Genomic DNA, 20,666 nt, shown 5'->3' with positions numbered 1-20,666 from the left:
CTGGGCCCCGTTCCCCCTGCAGGCGCTTGCAGGCGGCCCGCTAATGGGCTCGCTAATGGGCAAATTGGGCTGCGGGCAGCGCCTCCGCCGCCTCCCGGGCCCCAGCCGCCAGCTCCGCGATCGCTATCGCGGCGGCCAGATGCTATCTCCTCAGGGCAGCTCCCCGGGCCGGGGGCGGGTCGCTGCGGGCCCTGCCCGGCCCTGCCCGGCCCCCCGCTGCGGCGGGGCGTGCGCCGTGCCCGCGGGCGGGCGGGGCGGGGCGGCCGGGAGCCGAGCGGGGCCGAGCGGGGCTGAGCGGAGCGGAGCGGAGCGGCCGGGAGGAGGCGGCGGCGGCGGCGGCGCCGTCTGAGGGAATGCAGGCGGCCGCCAACATGGCTGCGGCCGCCCGGGCCGCGCGGCCCCGTGAGTGCGCGGCGGGTCCCGGCCCGTTAGCCCCGGGAGGCGGCCGGAGGGGGAGGGAGCGCGGGGCCGGGGGGCGGCCGGGCCGAGCCGGGCTGAGCCGAGCCGGGCAGGGCTGAGCCGTGCTGAGCCGGCGGAGGGCAGCGGCCCCGCGTTACACAACGGCCGCGCCGGGGCCGCCTTTGCGTAACGGCGTCAGCGGCGCCGGGCCGGCCCCGGGCTGCCGCGCCCCCGCCGGGCCGGGCCGGGCTGGGATCCACCGGGGGGCTGCGGGCATCGGCCGCTGGGGTCCCGGGGCCGTGCCGGGGCCGTGCCGGTCCCAGCGGGGCTGTGCGGGGGCAGCGGGAGGAGCGCGGCGCTGCGGGACCTGCTGCAGCCCCCAGGGAGCGGGTCCCAGTCCCGGTGAGGGGAGCTGTGCCTGGGGGGGTCGCTGCGCTCCGCGGGGCTGGTGCAGGAGCACTCCTTTAGCCAGCCCGGGTGCCCCCGTACCCGTGCTTCCAGCAGTTGTTTCATACTTACAGCTGGAGCCGGACTTAGGGAGACATCTGTTGGTTTTTAGGTTGCTGCCTGCTGCCCCAGTGGGTGTGCACTGGGTTTGAAGAAAGCCCAAAGCTCGCGCTTTCTGATTCCTGGACCTGGCGTTTAAGGCAGAGGACACCAAAGGGCTCGGTGGTGCCGAGCGTTTCCCCAGCGGATGCGGGGCTGGTGCCTGCCTGGTGCCAGGTTTCCCATGCCTTGTTCTCTCTCCTCCAGTTGTCCAAAGCAGCAGCTCCCTGCGGGTCCCCGTCCGATGGCAAGGCCAGGCGTCCGCGGCCGTGGTGGCCAAGAGCACGAAGCCCCAGGTTCAGCCAGAAGCGCGGTGAGTTTGGGGTCAGGCCTGGCTGGGTGGCTGCAATTAAAAAAAAAATAAAAAATCAGTATGTAGCTAAGGTTTGAAATGTCATTTCCTTCCATAGGAAACCTAAAACGGGAATCTTGATGTTAAACATGGGAGGTCCAGAAAGGCTGGATGATGTGCATGACTTCTTACTTCGTCTCTTCCTGGACAGGGATCTAATGACGCTGCCAGCACAAAAGTAAGAAGCACCAGGAGCTTGTGTGGTACGGTCATTGTGCAATGTTTTTGTCTTAACTGCAGGCTCAGGCGTTACACTTTAGTTTAACGTATATCAGCATTTCTTAGGACTGTTCAGTCTTTGGGACCAGATTGTGCAAGACAGGTATTGTAATTCTGGAAATAAGTGTGCCAAGGTCAATCTCTTCAAACTGCAAATTCTGGTTTACTGTCACCTGGCAAGTTTGGGAAGGGTGACAGAACGTAACATTAAACAAGCCACACCGTGCTGGTTTGCTTGTCGTTTGGGGAGGTTGCCACAGAAAAAAACCCACTCCAGCAGAGTTTTTTTGGGGAAGGGGGTGATTGGGGTTACAATATTAACACATGTGCCTTCTGAATGCTTTAGTAAGTTAGCACCGTTCATCGCTAAGCGCCGCACGCCGAGGATCCAGGAGCAGTACAGCAGGATTGGAGGCGGGTCCCCGATCAAGAAGTGGACGGCAGTGCAGGGAGAAGGCATGGTGAAGCTGCTGGATAGCATGTCTCCTCACACAGGTACTTCTTTACCACGGTTCTTAGAAGCTTCTTCAGCCTGATGTGTTGAAAACACGAGCTTGTAAAGCAACTTTTGCTTTTGGCTGTCAGTACTCATTCACCACACAGTAATGCTGTGGCACCACAAGCCGACAGCCAGGTCCGTACCCACCTTCTCAGGCTGGATCCAGTATGTGCTGCGGTTCAACTGCCACCTCTGTGCCCGAGGTAACTAGTTGGAGCTGTCTGTATGGCCACCCTGAGATACCTCTGGCACGTTTCATCTTGTGTGACTTCAGCCATCAGGAATGGCACCATGGGAGTGGCATTCTTGCTAGCATGAAGGAGATGGAGATTAGTGGCCATTGGCAGTGGCTGTATAACCTCATGTGACTGTAGCTCAAATTTTTGTACCTTTTATGAAGAGGTGTGTGAGAACGATGATCCTTTTAGGCTGCACATGTGTGAATGCACCCCCAGAGTTAAGGAGTCTGTCAGTCTAGGGTTTCCTGGTTGCTTGTGTTCTGCACGCTGATCTATTGAGTTTCACAGAGGGTGGGATCTCCTGCTGTACGATGCACGGCCACCTTCTTGTGACCACTGCTTGTAGCTGACGGCAGCACGGTGCCACTCAGCTCCGCACGCCAGCAGCTGGGGCTGAGATGGAGCTGTGCTCCCTGCTCCTGCTGCTTCCTGCACGGGGCCAGCTCGGCGGGATGCTGTGCAGGGACTGGCTGGCACGATCCAGCTCTGAGGCCAGAAGTTAATGCTGTAATGCCTTTTGTACCTGTCTGGTATGCCAGTGTGAGCTGAAAGGGTTGGTGGCTGCACAGGAGGGTGTCAGCACTCTGAAACTGCTCCCCAAAGCTGCAGGTCTGCCTTTTGTTCCTGTGAAAGGTCCCCCGAAATTACTGGTTGCTTCAGAGCTCTCTCCTGAGTTACATTGCCTGAATCTGTAGCTGCTGCTAGTGGATAAAAGATCTAACACCAGTAAGGCCCCATTCCGGGCCTGAAGAGGAAGAAAAGATATGTTTTGTGGCTGAACGCTGCAGGGCTTGGGCGAGTGATAGCGGTGAGCTCCGCCCGAGGACATGAGCAGGCGATAAGGGCTAATGGCTTGGCATGGCTAGGAGTAGATACTGCCTTTGCCAGTTCTTCCTCGACTATCAGAGAGCTTGAAAGGTGAACGAAGCCTCCCTCCCCGCTCTGCAGATCACAGAGCCTCTCTGAACCTTGCTCCCTCACAGCAGGGAGGTGTGACTGGTGTGGGTTATCCTGTGCCACTGTGCCTGGGAGCACCAGCGTGATGGCAAAATGGTGTAGATGCTTCTGTGAGTGCCCAAATTAGCAAAGCCTTAAGCTAATGCACTGCAGTGGGTGATTGCAACCTGCTGGGTGTGCAAACACAGGCCATTGGGGTCGTTCACCTCGTGTTAGCCAGCTGTGGTTTGTCTGTGTTCAATGGCTTTCTCCTAAAACCCCCAACCAGATAGATACAAGAGTCATTTTTAGCCCATGCATTCGTAGTGGAATCTGCAGCAGTTTGGCTGAACTGCTTTCAGACGGGTTGTTAGCTGAATTTGACTTTATCTTATGTTGTTGCTCACTTAGCAGCTGTGATGAATTCAAGTCTTTGTTCCTCTGCCTCTTGCTGAAGGCGATAGATCATTTGCTTGCAGTACTTTTTATGCTAGTTTCTTGCTATGTGAAATTAAAACGGTGCCATTAAAAGCATGGCATTAATAAATGTGAGTGGCAGCACCAGCAATCAGGCTGACACCCGCGCAGCAGCTTGAGGGTAGTGGCGGTCTTCTGTCCCTGTCATTTCGTGGGACAGAGAAAAAAGACCCAGTGAATCATCCCTGCTTTGGCAGGCCAGGAGAAACGGTGATGCGATGGTTGGTCTGCCTGAAACGAGCTGTCTGGGGGCCACCTTTGTTCCAGTAAGGCACTTCTCGGCATTACGCTTTTTTCCTGAAGCAGCAAGGCAGCTTTGAGAGTAGAAGGAATTAACAAGATCACCGAGTTGCCCACTGTGTTCCTCCCCAATGTGTCAGCTGCAGATAATGCTTCTCATCCTGCCACTCCAACGGGAGCACTAAGCGTTTGTATTGGAAAAGCTGCTGGAGTACGAGAAGCAGAAGAGGGGAGCTCGCCGCTCTCTTCAGCTCAGCAGCTCTGTGCCGAGTGGTGCTGCAAGCTGCCTGCTCCCTGCGGCTTCCACGACCTTTGCAGGTTTGATGCTGGCGGGTCAGGGAGTCACCCTCCACATTAGACCATATATGTTACTTGATGCTCAGCAGTTTAGTAATTCTTTGTGGATCCTACTTCAGATTTGGGTAGGAGAGGGCTAGAAATGGATCTTTTATTTTATTTTTTTAAAAAAGATAAGTGTCTGGAGCTGAAAAGTAATGCTCTTGAAAGTCTAGCTCCAGAATTCCCTTATTCATTCAGCATGTTAACACGTCACTGATGCCTTCGTTTGGCTGGTATTTGACCTGTTTTTCCCCACAGACACTATTCTCTAACTTAATTCCAGCTGCAGTCCCTTCAAGTACAGTAAAAGCCTGCAGCAGAGCCTGCGTCCTGCCCTGGCTCCAAAGGCAGCAGCGTGTGTGGCAGCTGCAGCCCCTCGGGGGTCAGGCTTGCAACAGGTTCTGGAGATAAAACTCACCGAGTTTATCTGCTTTTCCCAGCACACCACTCCCATGTACTTTTGTTCGGTGCTGTTTTTGTACAGTCACGCCTGCCTCTCTGCAGTCCTTACCCCTCAGAGGTCCTTTAAAGGCTATTTTTTGTAACCTAGCGATGGTTTTAAATACCAAATGTGCTAACCATTTCCTTCAGCGTTTCAGGCAGCCTTGCAGTGATACCACGTTCTGTGTTTCTGCAGAGCAGCCTGAAGCAGGCGTGCGTGCAGCCTGAGCAGGGCGGTTATCGTCAGAGCTCTGGGTCAGCGTGCCGTGTTTGTGCGGCGTGTTGGGAGCCCCGAGCATGGTTAACGAGTAACTCACAGGTTGTGTCTGTGCCGTGTGAAACGCAAAGTGAGGAAGAAACACTTTGCATCTGTTGTTGCCTGGATCTGGGCTTGCGGGGGGCCTGGAGGTTACAGCTATTTGTGTATTTGCAGCTGATGGAGAACTCGAGTTGGATGGTGTCCACCTGTAAAACTCACCTGTTCACGTACATCAATCAACCGACGCGTAGACTTGTCGAGTACGTTCGACACATTACTCCCTGACATTGGGACTAAGATCAAGCAGTAAATAAACAGCCTCACCAATGTCATCTGGGAACAATATAATTCTAAAATGAAGCGTTATTGTCACAGGCAGCTGCCTGAAAATAAACAAGAGTTCTTCCTCTCTGAATGAATGCACTTGGGTGGGCTCAGTGGTCTGTAAGAATAAGTCACGCAAATGTGGTGACAGGAAAATACATTTCTGTTTGTTTAGGGCTAGCATCAAATAGGCTAATGTCTCACAGCAATTATATTCCAAGAAGGCGCCTTTTGCTTTTTTCCACTGCTTTTAGTTACAAAGGTTCTGAGTATTTTTACGAGCTGTATTTTAGCCAAGATTCCCTTGCTGTCAGAAGAATGAAAGCCCTCAGGATGAAGGGACCATGTTGTTTTCTTAGTTTGGCAGCTCTTCATAGCAGGAGCTGTTGTGTACCTGAAAGAGTAATCCTGATTCTAACTGTACCTGCAAACCCAACGTGTACACACACGAAAACCTGGTACTTGCTGCCTGTGATCCAGGACAGAGCATAATGCTGTGAGAGCATTGCAAGAAGTTCCCAGGTTGGTCATAATTTTCCCGATATGTCCTTTCCCAGGTTAAACTCCTCTTGTCTTCACTCTGGTTAGTCAGATTTTTGTTTTCAATGCCATTTAAAAATGTTAGAAGTAATTGGCCTCCAGGCTCCTGAGGGGGGGTTGTTACTTGCTACTGCTCCCAGGTGGGAGGTTTTTTTTTTTGCCTCCTGCAAAGAACTGGGGCTGGCTAAACCTGCTTTCCTGAGTCCTGCGTAAATCTGTGGAGTGCAGAACAAGCACAGGACATTACTTCCTTCAGAAACCTGTTAAATGGTATTTCAGAGCTAGTGACCTGGAAACCAGGAAAAAGAAACTTTGGGTTTGTTCTCCTAGAAGCCTCTGTCCTCCACTTAGAACAAAACAAAAAAAATCAAGGAGAAACAAGCAAACATAAACCTCCACACTCACAAACCTCAAAGCTGCCACCCAGAAGGTTAGAGGTGGAAAATGGAAAAACCTGAAATGTTGTCTTTGGAAAAAAAAGTCTTGCTTCCAAAAAGCACTGAAGTGCTTACAGGCACAAAGGTCTCTGTGCAAAACAGAAACAAACCAGAAATGGAAGAACCTGGCTCCCTTCCTCAGCACCCCCATCTCCTGCCCCAAACAAGCCCCTGTCCCTGGGGGTTTCCGTGCCAGCAGAGCAGCTCAGCAGTGTGAGGGATGCTGGCTTGGTGACTTCTCTGCTGGCACCTGGCACACAAAAGGGGTAGAATTGTCTGGTTTTCTTGCCCTGCCTTGCAAGCAGCTGGGATCTGTGAGGTGCCTTTTCCTCTTTGAAAGTCAGACCCTCTCGAGCTGACGACTGCAGAGCAGAACATCTCAGTGCTGGCACACACAATTACAGCCCAATTGTGTTTGAAAGTTGAGTTAAATAACATTTCCTGGAACGAACAAGCTGCTTAAAGAATTTGTTTCCTTTTAGCAGAGTGGGTGGCAGCACGAAGAAAGCCTTGTCTTCCCGAAGGTTTGCCAGTTTAATTAGGTTGCGGTATTTAAAGCATCCCACTCCTGATTTCGGTGAGGTGAGCTGTGCTGTTAGGGAGACCGCAGCTCTTGTGTACCAGTGATCTGTTTGGGCACAGCTGTGTTCATTCAGCATCTTTTGGTGGCATGCTTTTACCAACGCATCCTTTAGATCCGAACTTCCCAGTAACACATCAGAGCTCCGTGCAGCCTAGAAGCTGTGCCTCTGCTATCTGACCGAAATGAGGAGGCTGCTGCTTTCTGCAGGTCGTGTAAATCTCTTACAGTTTCTGCTAAAGGAAACTGAGTTACCAGCCAAATGCTTACCAGACAAAGATGTGTTTGTATGCCGGTGGTTTTGAAAGGTAGCCAGGGAAGTGTCAACAGGTTTATTTTGACAGTTTGGTGAAATTACCTGCCGGGTCCTGTGCCTCGTACCTGGTAGCAACATGGTGTTGCTGAAAGTCACGGGTCGGTGCTGTTTTCTGCAACTTCTCCTCTCTTTGTCTGGCAGCACCTCACAAGTACTACATCGGGTTCCGGTACGTGCACCCTCTGACGGAGGAGGCGATCGAGGAGATGGAGCAGGATGGCATCGAACGGGCCATCGCCTTCACGCAGTACCCGCAGTACAGCTGCTCCACCACAGGTGAGAGCCCGCAGCTCCTGCACCGAGCCCGTCCCCTCGGCTTCCTTGCCAGCTCCAGCTCTGCTGTGTTTAATGCAGTGCTGAGTTCTAGCCAGAAACTCTTTAGGTAGGGATAGCTTTGTTACCGTCATTACTGCAAGAGAATATAAACGGAAGCCCCAGGAACACCACTGAGTAAGCTTTCTCCATGGAAACTGCAGTAACTGGTCTTCAGTTAGGGAATGGTTGAGCGAGTTATTCTTGTACGCTGGGTGAGCTTCGAGGCGGTTGTTCCCCTCTGATGTTCCAGTTCTGAGTTGCATTTCAACTGTATGCCATTTTAACATATTGCAGCGCCTTGCTACAAAGCTGTTTTCATCCGACAGGTTGCTGATGCCTTGGATAACCTGATGTTAATTCCCTGTCTTTCAGGAAGCAGTTTAAATGCGATTTATCGCTACTACAATAAAAAGGGGGAGAAGCCAAAGATGAAGTGGAGTATAATTGACCGGTGGCCCACACACCCCCTGCTCATCCAGGTATGGGTTTGTAGGAGTACCTTGAAGTTGGCAGTCAGAACAAGGTGTGTGAACTGAGCTGGTCTGATACAGAGGCCTCCAGGGACAACAGGGTACCCCGAAATATTCTTCTTCAGGCACTCTTAGAGCTGCAAGGGGAATGCTGCAGTCCTCTGCATGAGCACTGTGGGTGTGCTTCAGCACCCCAGGGTCAGAAGGGCTCGTTCACAGCTATCTCAGTGTCTGTTTTGTGTTATCACACTGATGGACACTCCCAGGGGTTTTCTGAGGTTGGTTAATGTAGGAGAAACTTGGTATGTTTGCATTAGCACCTGATTTCGAAAGAAAAAAGAACTAAGTAAATTCAGATGTTTATTCCATTTCTTTTTAAGACATGTTTGCTACCAGTGAAAACACTGCACGATGTTGAGCAAGAGGAATGTTCTGAGGCATCAGTTTACTTACTACAAGTCGCAGTAGTAAGTAGAGCTCACTGACTGCTAGTCATAGCTTGCAACAAAGCTTATGAGCTTTTTAGCTATGAAATATCCTAAAAGCAGATGAACCAATTTGCTGATTTAGGTTGTGTTTACATATTTTTCCTGTTGACTAAAAAAAAAAATAAATAAAAATGAGAAGAATAAAAGGAATATTTCAGTGTAAGGGTACATCTTAGTAATGGTATTGAAATGTGTCTTGTCTCCTGTGTACGCAGTTGCAGAAGGATGGTTATTTCACAACAGATGTTCTGGCATGATAATGTGTGAATGTGACCACCACGTACACCTTGTTCTAGGAGTGTAGTCGTGTTGTTAAAGCAGTTTGGGCTGGAAGGGACCTCTAGAGGTCGTTAGCCCAAATTCCTGCTCAGAGTAGGTCTGTGGTGAACTCCCACAGATCACATCTCCTCTGTCAGATCAGAGCTCACAGGCAGCAAAGAGGAAGCTGTAGCCACAGCAGTGGCTGTGCAGGAGCAGTTACAGGGAACCTTCTTGCTCCTTCCTTTCCTGAGAAAATGGCACGTTTGTCCCTGGAGAGAGCTTCTCTTTTGGCTTGGGTTCTGCCATTTTTGTGGTGTACTGAGCAGGAGAGTGGCTCTGCCTGCGCAGTGTGCGGTTCCCTTCCAGCAAGTCCTGATCCAAGTCTCTACTCTTTCTTTCTGACCAGTGCTTTACCGACCACATTCAGAAGGAACTGGACCTGTTTCCACCTGACAAAAGGAAAGATGTTGTCATCCTTTTCTCGGCTCACTCGCTCCCCATGTCTGTGAGTTACGTTGGGCTGTTCCTATAACTGCTGACCAGAATCGTGCTGGCTAAGCTGAATTGGAGGGTGTGCAGCTTGCACGCTTGCAGAGTAAAACCACACAAATAGAAAGATGAGCTGCTGAGTTGTGGCTGACATGGAGCTGAGGTCAAGGCCCGTGAGCTGTGGTGGCTTTGCTGCATTTGCTCGGATGTGCACCGCTGGCCACCCCTGAAGGGAGGGCACTGGGTTAGGTGGATCGGTGGTCAGGCTCCATATGGCTGCTTTTATGGTCTCACAAACTTGCCAGCTCAAACCTGGGCGATAATGGTATTTTCTCACCTCTAGGAAGTATTAATAACCCTTTCCCTGGAGGAATGAAAGTAGCATCTTTGCAGGGCTGCACTAAAGGGCATAATCCTCTATCAGTGCCTGCAGTGAAATCCAGTCATCTAAAAAAAAATCAGTGCTGTTACCAAAATGTAATCATATCTGTATGAGAAGATTGAAGAATTCCTCCTTTGTCATGGGAGGGAGGAGCAGCAGATGCCCTGGTAAAGCAGCTTTGCTGTTGGTTTGGCTGGGCAGGAAGGCACTTTAGCTGGAAGGGCAGGAGGAGCCCTGGGGGCACCCCTGGCCAGGGGCTGTAGGGTGGGCTGGGGTGGTGGTGCCTGCGGCCACCTGGTGCCACCAGCCATGTCCCCGCCACTGCCCCAGTGCTCGGCAGTGGCAAAAGGCTGTGTAAGGTGAGGACAGGGTGCTCGCACAGACGTTCCCTGGAAGAAAACGTCTGCTGTTTGTGTCTTGAAGGTAGTGAACCGTGGTGATCCATATCCACAAGAAGTGGGAGCTACTGTTCAGAGAGTCATGGAGAAGCTGAACTACTCCAACCCCTACCGGCTGGTCTGGCAGTCCAAGGTAGGTGCTGGAGAACCACACCACCACCCGCTGCTGCCAAGAGCTTCAGGCGATGGAGCGTGTGGTCCTCCCACAGTGCCATAACCCCAGACAAGAAGATGCTTAATACGTCTGTTAGAAAACCTACAGCCTCAAACCACCCAATTTGGTATTTTTCTTTCTCTGTCAGAAAGAAGAGTAGAGCATTCATTGCTTTTTTAAGTGTTATTTTTAGATGGTCTTGGAGCAATTTTTCAGAAATTGTCACTGTGAAATAGGCAGTCTTTATAATAACACATAACCCAGACAAGCTTCATTAGTCTTGATGAAGACTTCTTGCATTATTTTTTGCTTATTATTACCACTGCAAATAACAAGGAACTTAATTTTTACCATAGTTATGTAGTACAAGTAACCATATGTTTCATGAGCACTACACCTACCATACCATTGTTTTGTTCTTAAAATTGCATCTTATGGTACATCAGCACCAAATACTTCATGGATAGATAAGGGTTAAGGTGGGTTTTCTGCATCCTGAATGCTTCCATCTTCAAAAGGCAGGTAAACCCCATGCCTTAGTGATCAGGCTTTTGTTAAACTAAAAATAGCAGAGCTTCATTGAAATTTTTATTTTAATGCAATCTCACTTAAGGCCATCCCCTATCTTCTTAGGGGATTTAAATGGAGGGACAGTGGGACAGTATGTCTTCGTAAAAAACCTAACAGATAAAGTGAAAGGAAGAGTCAAAAGCAGAGAGATAGAGATAGCTGTCTCCTTCTTAAATGTAACTTGGTCTGTGTTGTCCTTGCTTAAGGAAAAGATGGGTGTTTTTTCTAAGAATGATTTCTTGAGTGTTTTTTCCTACTTTTCTTACAGGTTGGGCCAATGCCTTGGCTTGGTCCGCAGACAGATGAGACCATTAAAGGCCTGTGTCAAAGAGGAAAGAAGAACATGTTGTTGGTCCCAATAGCATTTACAAGCGACCACATTGAAACGCTTTATGAACTGGATATTGAGTATGCTCAGGTTTTAGCAAATGAAGTAAGTAGTTTATTGTTTTCATAGCTGTTTGGGTAGTGGTGCTCTCAAATTATTTTTTCTCTCTCAAAATTTTGCTTTATAGGTGCTCTTTGCAATATAACTTGGGGCTTTTTTTTTTTTTTTTTTTGTAAATTGGAAATGAGTCTTAACTCAGGGGAGTTTTTAGCAACATGTAAGTAGATGTAGTAGACTTAACTTTTCTCCTTGTTTTGGTCCAGTGTGGAGTTGAAAACATCAGAAGAGCAGAATCGCTGAATGGAAATCCACTGTTCTCTAAGGTATTTTTGCTGCATTAGTAATAAAAGTAATTAGTAGTTACCTTTATAAGTAATAAGTAAATTAGTAATAAAAGTTTGTAGTTGTGTGTTTCCTATTAGATTGTGGATGTCTTTTTGTAGTTTCAAAGTATTTTTCATGTAAGAGGAAAAATAGAAATACACACTTAATCTGTTTACCACAAAGAGTTTTTGTTGACCATGTTTGTTTTTTTTAAGTTCTAAAGTTTGCTTTGCCAAAGAAAAGCAATTTTATATTCATTAATAGTTATTGTTTAATGGAATACTTATTTTAAGATACTATGCGAGTGCAGTTTTGAAACAGGATTTTCCACTGAATCAATGGGGGATAGTGCTTAAAAGTAGAGTGAGATCTGATGCCTACAGAGTTTGGCGATCTCACTAGTCTTTGTGACACATTGAAGTGTTTTCTGATTTTATGCAAGGAGGTTTGCTCACTTCTGTTTTTTAATTAACTGTCTTGCAGGCTCTGGCAGACTTGGTCTGTTCACACATCCAGTCGAACGAAGTCTGCTCGAAGCAGTTAACGCTCTGCTGTCCGCTCTGTGTAAATCCTGTCTGCAGGGAGACAAAAGCTTTCTTCACTAATCAGCAGCTGTGATGGGCAGTGCGGGATGGCACGGCTGGCTTGTGCAGGAAAATTGCCCTGGTGAAGCGGTGCAAAGGAAAATCTGCTTGACGGAGCTCTCTTGTGTTACATACTTGCAGGCTGGTAGTCTCAGTGGTGTTAACCTCTATAGCAGCTTGGAGAATTTGACTTTTTATTTTAAATTTTTTTCTTATGTTTTCTTTGTTTGAGAAGTGTTTGTAGAAAGTAGGGAAGCAAGGGCGTTTGTTCTGAGACGTGAATAGGTCTCATCTCATCTGATTCTGGTTGGACTTAGCATGAGTCTGCACGGAAAAGCCTAACAAGCTTTTATACCAATTGGCTTGTTTCCTGCAGAGGGATTTCTTTGTATGCATTCTTTTTCACGAGTGCATTAATTTCAGTTTTCCAGTGCAAGCACACAATTACTTAGTTTTGTTTATGCAAGGCATAGCATAACCAGCATCATCACCAGTTGTCTCTTCTGAGAGCGATCTCTTCAGATGGGTTTGAAGATCAAGTGACTTCTAATGCTTTTTAAATAATTGTATATTTTTTTAGAACATAAAGCTAAGGTTTTGTTTTGTTTCTTCCTGCCAGAAACTTCCTGTGAAAGCTTAGCTGGGTTAGTAGAACTCACAAGACTTGTTTACATTTTCTAGATTAAAACACTTTCATCATCTGCAGGAAAGCCCCTGCACTTGAAAAGCATACAGTGAGAGACAAAATTGTGTTTGGACAATGCTGAAGAACGTGTGCACTTGACACAAACTGTGTATGTTTCAAATCTAGCAACCATCAGCAGCGTGAGTTGAAACATATTGGTTCGTTTTCAGCAGTGACTTTATTATTATTACTATTAAAAAGGGCTTTCTCTGCTTGGTTAAGGAAATTTAGTCAGGCTCCTTCTCTAGAAGGTTTATAGATCTGCTCTGTGCTTTCTACTGTGTCACAGTGCTGTGGTATTTGTGGGTATCTATGGACTTCCATAGGTACAATTGATCTAGCCTAATTGATGTTGTTATTTAAAAGTGAGATGATGAATCAGGAGTAATTCACGTTGCAGATGCCTGAGCGCAGAGAGGCGAGCAGGCCCCTCGTGCTGCCGGCTGTGTGCTTACACGTACCTTTGTCAGAAGCCACGTTTTGTCTGTTACATTTCTGGCACCAGTCGTGAGCCTGGAGTTAATGAACTCGTAACCCATCTACACTTCTTGCTTGTTTCGGCAGGAGTTCGGGTGCTGAGTCCCCCTTAGTGGTGGTAGCTGTGTGTGTGAGGAGCCTTCCGCGGGCGGCATCCCTTCGCTGTCAGCACCAGGACTGGCACCCAGGCTGGTCTCGGGATGGGAGGGGACTTCTTTCGGAGGCTGTCACCACACAGCACGCCTGATCTCGGCACCTGAAGTAGCGTAGGGTAGAAGCACTGCAGCACCTCAGTCACTGGGCCTCCCCGCAGGGGCCTCCCTGGCGGGCTGGAGGAGCCGCCAAGCTGTGAGTGTCTGCAGGGACTGAGCCATATGAGTATTAGTCTAGCTGTCGCCTTCGTGGATGTCAATGTTTACTTCACTGAACTAGCACTGAAACGCCAGTCCTTTGGCAATGCAGGTTGTTTCCTGTACAGTGATGATTCAGCTAACCGTGAGGTTTGGGAAGCAGGTGCCCTGCTGCTCAGACAGGTTTACTCGCGGGTGTAACTGAGGCACGAAGAGTTTGAGCTTCTGGTCTTTCAATGGTGGGCTTGATTAAAAAGAAAATAGGCCTCTGTTGGTGTAACAGAGATTGATCTTGTTCTATTTTATGCTAAAGGAATTAAAGGTGGGGTATTAAAGAAATGAATGGATGCTGTGCTGGCCAGCCAGTGGGCCAGGTACTGCCAGGGAGCGATGTAAATCCCAGTCTCCTGCCTCGGTAGGGCCCATGGCCCCCCAGTAAGTCTTGAGGGTCGTTTGAAAAGTCTCCACTGCCATCCAGCAGCTTCCGAGTGTGACTGTGGTGAGACAGAATTAAACTCCTTCAGTGCCAGAACTGCCTGTGTTACTGCTGCCCCCTTGTTGCTGTAGCAGAAACAAAGTCTTCCTCCACCCTTTGTACCTGTGCCTCTTCTCCGGGCAGGGAGACGCAGGGGCAGCTCTGCCGATGCCAAGGACGTGCCACTGTGTGCTCCCTGCCCTGGGCTTTGACTTCCAGAACCTTGCTGTGTTTGTAGTGCTCCCCGACTAGCAGAGGTGTACGGTTTTCAAAGAGTGGGAGAATATAGGGGAATTTTTCCCCTTTTGTGGACATGAGCTTTAGAGTGTTGGATCGGGCTTTAGAGTGTTGAGTAGGACCAGTAGCGTGACCACAAGACACTACCTAGTCAAAGTTGTCTCTCTCCAGGACCTTTGGTTGCCTTCAGGTCTTTCAGCTCAGTCTGTCTTGGCATGGAGAGTACCTAAATTGCCGCATCAGTGCTGCAGGGAGTTTGTTACGTGTCTCCCTTCTGCCTTCCTGGCTCAGCTCGTGCTCTCTGCTCGCTGCCGCAGCAGGAAAAGGGAATGCGAAGCTGATTCCTGCCCTCTCTCAGGCGGTGTAGGTAGGGGTATCATGTGTGAAGGGGTGACATTTTTATGGAGAGGCTTTGAATCAATGTCAGAGGACTGACAGTGTCAGCAGTACGTGTGGGGAGTGAATCCCTTGTGTCTCCTGTTGTTGGATGAACTTTTCTCCATTCCCACTTCTCTGCTTGATGCTTGTGGGTGAGTGGCAAACAGTCTGCTTTGTAAAATCTTCCCACTCATGCCTCTTTCCTACCAGCTGTAGGTTATTGCGACCTCCAGACCCAGGTTGCCACCAGCACATTTCAGTGTCTGCAGCTGAAAACTGAAGGTTGATTTTATGTGATCATTGCAATGCTATAAATACAGATCAGCTTTTTATTTCCATACTGGAGAGAGTACTGAAAATATTAGCTGGCACTAATTATGAGGCATTATGTTTGTCCCCAGTAATAAAAGGTATTTAAAATGCACTTTTTAGTATGCTAACCACAAGTGAGATAATTACTAAGCATCTTTAGCAATTGTTGCTATTAGGCCATAATGCAGAAATCACTTAATTTTCTATCTTTTAGCAGATGTCTCTCATCTCATAGAGTTGGTGGGGTTTTTCATTTTGCTTAATAGTTTATTGTGATATCACTCTCCTGCTATTTAATGCACATTATTTTGTCTTAGAGCAGCATCAAATGCCTGTTGAAAAGCTATCTGAGCAAGTTAAGTAGCAGCTCCACTATTATTTTTAATAGGAATCAGTTTCTTCCCCTGGCATTTAAAAATTCAATTTTAAAAAAGAAACCAGAGAGACTGGTAACAGTGGGAATTCTGCTGCCGTTGAGACCTTCTGATGCTGGGTTTGATGTCTGGGAGCATTTCCCACTACGTTAACCGGCAGTGGAATTCTCCTGACCTTACTGAGATGCTTCCAATCCTGATGTCAACATCTGAGCTGGTCTCCTAGGTACTGTTCGTGGTCAAAAGCTGTTTTTTCATAAGCGCTTCTAAGAAAGGATTCATCTCCCCTCTGAGTGGATGCCCGCAGCGGGCTGGCTGAGTTCTGCCCTGCTGCTGCCCTGCACGCCCGGCGCGAGGAGAGGCGAATCCATCCACCTGTGCCTTCCTGGTAGCACCCTGCGGTGCTCTGTAGCTGCTGTGTCTGGGAGACTGCGGGCTTAATCCCCCAGTTATGCATTCGGTTTTCCCCTCTGGCAGACTTTGAACATTTGGTGCTATTGACTCAGGACCCAGTCCTGTCAGATCCTGAGCACTTTGCTCTGAATTATCTGAGTGCGTGGAAGTGTCAGCCTCTGGGAGACTGCAGTCTTCTGACAGAAATCTAGTCTGAGTTTTCCCATTATCAATTATTCTCCTTTCGCAGTACTGCAGCTCCCAGCTGACGGTGCGGGCTGGCACACAGCTGGGGAGCGAGAAGCCAACCTGGTGCTGCCGAGCTCTGGCCTGAGCCTGGTTATCCTCAGGAAAAAGGTGGGGAGGGAAAGGTGCTTGCGAATGGAGTGCTGTGAAGAATTTGCTCATGGTGAGACTGTCCTGATGGAAGTCTGCAGTTTGGCTTTTTTTTTTTTTCCCTTTTTTTAGTTGAAGTTTTTCTCTTTTGGAGTTTAATAAAATCTCCCTCGGTACTGGGTGCATTTTAGAAAATGTGATAGCTTCCAAAAGCGGTGCTGTAATATTAAAAGGCGTGTGAATGATGTCAGCAGGCTACGCTCCCACTTGCCATGGAGAAGCAGATGTTGCAGTTGAGGTCAGTGGGGCCAGGATTTTCCTAGGAATATTTAGAAGCTCGCTTTATGTTCCCTTTCTGTCACAACAAGAGAGCTGGAAATCAACATGAAATGTAAGCTGTAAAGGAGAAGAGAAATCATGTTTATTTTTTTAATACCAGATGTGTACAAATACTTGCTCTTAGTCCTACACGTGTATTTCAGATTGAACAAGGACTTCCATTTAATGTAATTAACAATTTGTATAATCTTGCTGTGTACTGTTTACCACGAAGTTGGAATTTCAATTAAAGTTTTTTGGAACAAGGAACTGAGCTGTGTGTCTGTGTCGTGAGCCCTTTATGGTGTGCTTGGTGTCCTCTGTCCCCTTCCTCGTCTCTGCACCAAGGCAAACACCCACCAGCAGGCGTGGGGCAGCGTTCAGCGGGATCCATCGCTTGATCCAGCGACATGGGGAACAACAAGGTTGGAGATGGTGAGCAATTTAATTTAACATCACCCTGCTTCTTGTTAAAGCACGGCTTTTGCATGCTTTCTGTACAGCAGGCTCAAGAAGATGGAGAATGCCTTGTGTTAGTTTTGAATCCCACCTGCAGTTGTTAATTTATTTAGTTATGTATTAACAGTCTCCAGGCAGCTTATTTCTTATGTTAAAAATTAAGTGCTTGATTGATTATTTTTTAGAACAGTGATGAGAGTTGCTGTATACTTAAGCTGATCCATTAGTGAGCTCTCATTACTAGATATGATGGGAGGGAGAGAGAGGAATGGCTGGAAGGAGATGGGAACAAGGGAAGAGTGGTGGCTGCGTTTCCCTTCTTCCCTCTGGTATTTCAGTGACTGCAATTTCCCACCTGAGCTGTTCCCTCTACGAGTGCTGAGGACACTGCTCTGAGCACTGTCCTGGAGCGGAGCAGCGTGCAGGGGTGCTGGGGCTCGCTCAGCACCCACAGGGCACAGCTGCTGCTCCCTCCTGGTGCCCTGCTGGCCACAAGGCACACTGAGGGCTGGCCCTGCCCTGTGCTGATTTATATTTTATTCCTCTTGCTTCAGGAACAAGGAAATGCACGCTGCAGTGCTGAGGGAGGTGCTGTGCACATGGCCTGCGTTGGGCTCGCTGTTTCTCAGAGCCCCTGGCATCGCCACCGCCCTGTCTGGGGGCTGGTGGAACTGAAAGCTCGCCTGAGGAGCTGAGCTCTGCCCAGGGACTGCTGGAAATCGAAGGGAATCGACTCGAGCCTGCTTAGGGCGAGGTGATCCTCGGTGATGGATGGAGGCAGCACTAATCCACTGCCTCTCGCCTGGCAGGTGCTGTGCTGGCGGCGTGGGGTGTGCTGCCGGGGTGTGGGGTGGTAACGCACAGGGGAGCTGCACACCGGGGGTTGTAATGCACAGGGGAGCTGCACGTGGGGGGCTATAATACACAGGGGAGCTGCTGTGGTTGTCTGACCCCAGGAGAAGGCTGCTCGAGCAGACAGCCAGCTGCCCTGCGGGGACTTCAGGGTCTGGACACTGTTTGGGGTTTACGTTGGCTCTTGTGAGAGGGGTGCTAGAGGGTGGAAGAAGTGCTTTGATAGCAGCTGGCCCTTCAAAGCTTGGGAAAATGTCTGGGGGTCTGTGAAATTGTCTGGGATCAGGCCTGGGATGGCAAGCAAACCTCGCAGTGATCCGTGTGGGGCTGCCTGGGCCCTTCACACCACCTGGCGGAGGGTCACCAACTGGGGGGCCACCAGTGGGGGGGTCACCAGCAGCAGGAGCTGGTGCAGGCTGAGCCCAGGCCTTGTTTTCCCCTGGGAAGGTGGGGAGGGAGCTGCAATGCAGAACCCAGAGCCCTCGGCCATCCTCTTCCTGTCACTTTTAAGGATGATCCATAACGTGTGAACATCACCCGCAATTGAGGCCTAATTACGTTTCTCAAGTGAGCATGTTGCATTTTCAAGGAAGTCTTAAACGAGCACTTAAGCCGTAATGCTCCTGAGTACACGCTGCGGATTTCAGGGCTCGCTCTGCATCCGAGGACGGCGCTGAGCTGGTGGCAGCGTACTCCCACAAGTACTTTTATCGCAGAGTTATTAGACCATTATGGTCTACGATTGTCTTTTACTGCCTTTGATTTCTTCTGTTGTCAGACGTGAGGAAAGTGATGTGTAATCTGATCCAAAATGCCCTTGTTTGTTTTAATCTACTGTTTTAATATATTATGGCTTCCTGCCATTACGCTGCTCGGAGATGGACCCTTGAGTCACTCGCGGAGGTTTTATCTGCGCAGAGCCTGGAAGGCTTTTTCCACCGGGCCCGTCTGGTGGCAGGCAGGGCCCTTTCCTTTCCCTCTCCTCCACGTGTGTGCGTGCCCTCCCACTGCCCATTTCCACCTGGGCACCGACAGTCCCACTGCTGCCCCAGGGCCCTCCACACTGCCCATCACGAGTGGTTTTGCACCTGGCCCTTCGTTCTGCTTAATCACCGTCCTTGGTGGGTGTCCAAACCCGGCTGCATGTGGCCCTGGGCAGCTCAGCAGCTGCCCCAGCCTGAGCAGGGCTTGGAGCACAGGGCCACAAGTTTCTCCATGCAGGCAGCGCTCAGCACCCTGGCAGCTCCGTAGTGCTGCCCTGCCTTGGTGGCTCCCAGCACGTGCTGCAGGGTGCATGGGCACAGCCCACGGCCCCCGGGCAGTGCCGAGGGCATCCCTTCCCCGGGGGGTTTCTGCAGCTGATTTGCAGCGAGCCCCCCAGCTGAAGGCAGGCAGCGTGCCGCAGAGGCACAGCACTGCAGCTGCCATGCGCTCGGGTCATCTTTCAGCTTTTTGTCAGCTTAATGAAATGGTCCCGCTTCCCTATTCCAGATGTGGCCCCTGCTAAGTGCCTGGAAAATGCGTTCCCGGGGGAGCAGTCCCGCAAGTGAAATGGAAATGACCTACTGCGGGCTGCATTAGTTTCGCCGTAATCACTTCTGTTTTATCTCCTTTTGCTGGCAAAGTGTTCTCGCCCTCACCCTGCTGCTCCCCGGGGTGCTGGCACCAGGGGCACCCCTCGCACCCCGCTGCTGCCTGCACCACACAGCTCGGGACAGCCGGGCTGCCCGTACTGTACCCGTCTGAGCGTGGTGTGGGTACGCGAACAAACCCACCCAGAGAAATACCCACCTCGCTCAGTGCTCAGTCATCAAACCTGGAGGTGCCAAAGCATCCTTGTTCATCAGCAGCTTTGGGTAAGAGTGAGTGGCGTGCCTTCGGAGGAAGCACTGGGCACACTTAATTGGGTGTAGAGGGCAGACCAGCTGCGATCCACTGCAGGTGAATTAAAGCCCTTTACTGGACGTTAATTGCAGGATTTGTAGTGCTACAACTTAACGATAGAAATACAGATGTAAAGAATCCAGCACTGTAGAGCAAACACTGGAGTGGGAAAGTAACGGTGCCATGTTGATGACACAGAAAATATGAAAACATCTTCCCAACACGCAGCTTTATTACCAAAGAGGTGGGCATTTGGCAAGAGGCTTAAAGTGCCGTGTGTCAGCAACCACAAAGCAACATCCCCCCTTCGTTCGGGCAGAGCAGCAGCTGCAGCCAACACCACAGCTTTCTGCAAGCACAGGGCAGGGTTGTGCCTCGCTGTGCCTGTGGTGTGGGTGAGGGTTTTGGGGCCGCACTGGGAGAAATAACCTGCTGCTGGGATCTGCTAGGGCCACTGCTGCTCCGAATGGCCCAGCGGGGAGGGCTGCAGGGGGGTCACACACAGCAGGGCAACACGCTGGGGCTGAGGTGAATGGGCATTTGGTACTTGGTTAGTTGTGACTTGGATTTTTTGCGTGTATGGGCGACCAATTGGTGGTTACGTGTGATGGAAGTGTGGCACGGGACAGGGCATGGGAAGGCCGCTGGCCCCGCGGGAGCGCTGTGCCATGAGATGCTGTGGCCGCCAGCCCAGCTCGGTGCCTCCCCTTCCCCGGGGTGCTCGGGCTCCCCGGAGCTGGGAGGTGAAGGTGGAGAGGAGACTTCAAAAGCACCGATCGGAGCTCTTTGAAATAAACTGCTGAAGATGCAGCTCTGCTTCTCTTTGCACCGGTAGCTGCTCGGTGAAGTTAAATGAAGCAGCATAAATTTAATTAATGGCAGACTGGCTCACAGCATCAGGAGAGGGATATAAAGAGAATGAGCATGAAAATGAATTCTTCTGTGATTCCATTAACCACAAGGTTAAAAATCAGTGCTAAGGTTAGATGTGAGATGATAAAAACCAGGGTGCCCCTTTACCGACATGGGCTGCTGTGATGCCACCGGGCTGCCCGTGTGCAGGTCTCGGTGCTTGCATGGGGACGGGATGCGGGGCTCCCCCGTGTCCTGGTTTGGGCTGCCTGAAACCCCATGGGGGATAACTTACCTCGTTTGATGGTAGTTTAAGAT

At 50.0% G+C, this 20,666-nt stretch overlaps 1 protein-coding gene across 1 annotated transcript; it reads left to right on the top strand.

The window, feature by feature from the left end:
• The first annotated feature begins 236 nt into the window (after positions 1-236).
• FECH (ferrochelatase) lies at positions 237-16,571 on the top strand. Its single transcript, XM_068664858.1, has 11 exons — positions 237-402; positions 1,153-1,258; positions 1,356-1,475; positions 1,863-2,011; positions 7,285-7,419; positions 7,831-7,937; positions 9,084-9,182; positions 9,972-10,079; positions 10,939-11,103; positions 11,322-11,381; positions 11,866-16,571. The coding sequence occupies exons 1-11, from the start codon at positions 354-356 to the stop codon at positions 11,998-12,000; spliced, it is 1,233 nt and encodes a 410-aa protein (XP_068520959.1). The 5' UTR covers positions 237-353; the 3' UTR covers positions 12,001-16,571.
• Positions 16,572-20,666: the final 4,095 nt, after the last annotated feature.

The sequence above is a fragment of the Anas acuta genome, chromosome W, assembly GCF_963932015.1.
Source record: "Anas acuta chromosome W, bAnaAcu1.1, whole genome shotgun sequence".
Taxonomy (NCBI): domain Eukaryota; kingdom Metazoa; phylum Chordata; class Aves; order Anseriformes; family Anatidae; genus Anas; species Anas acuta.
Note: the sequence above shows the minus strand (reverse complement) of the source record. Positions and strands in the feature narration are given on the sequence as shown.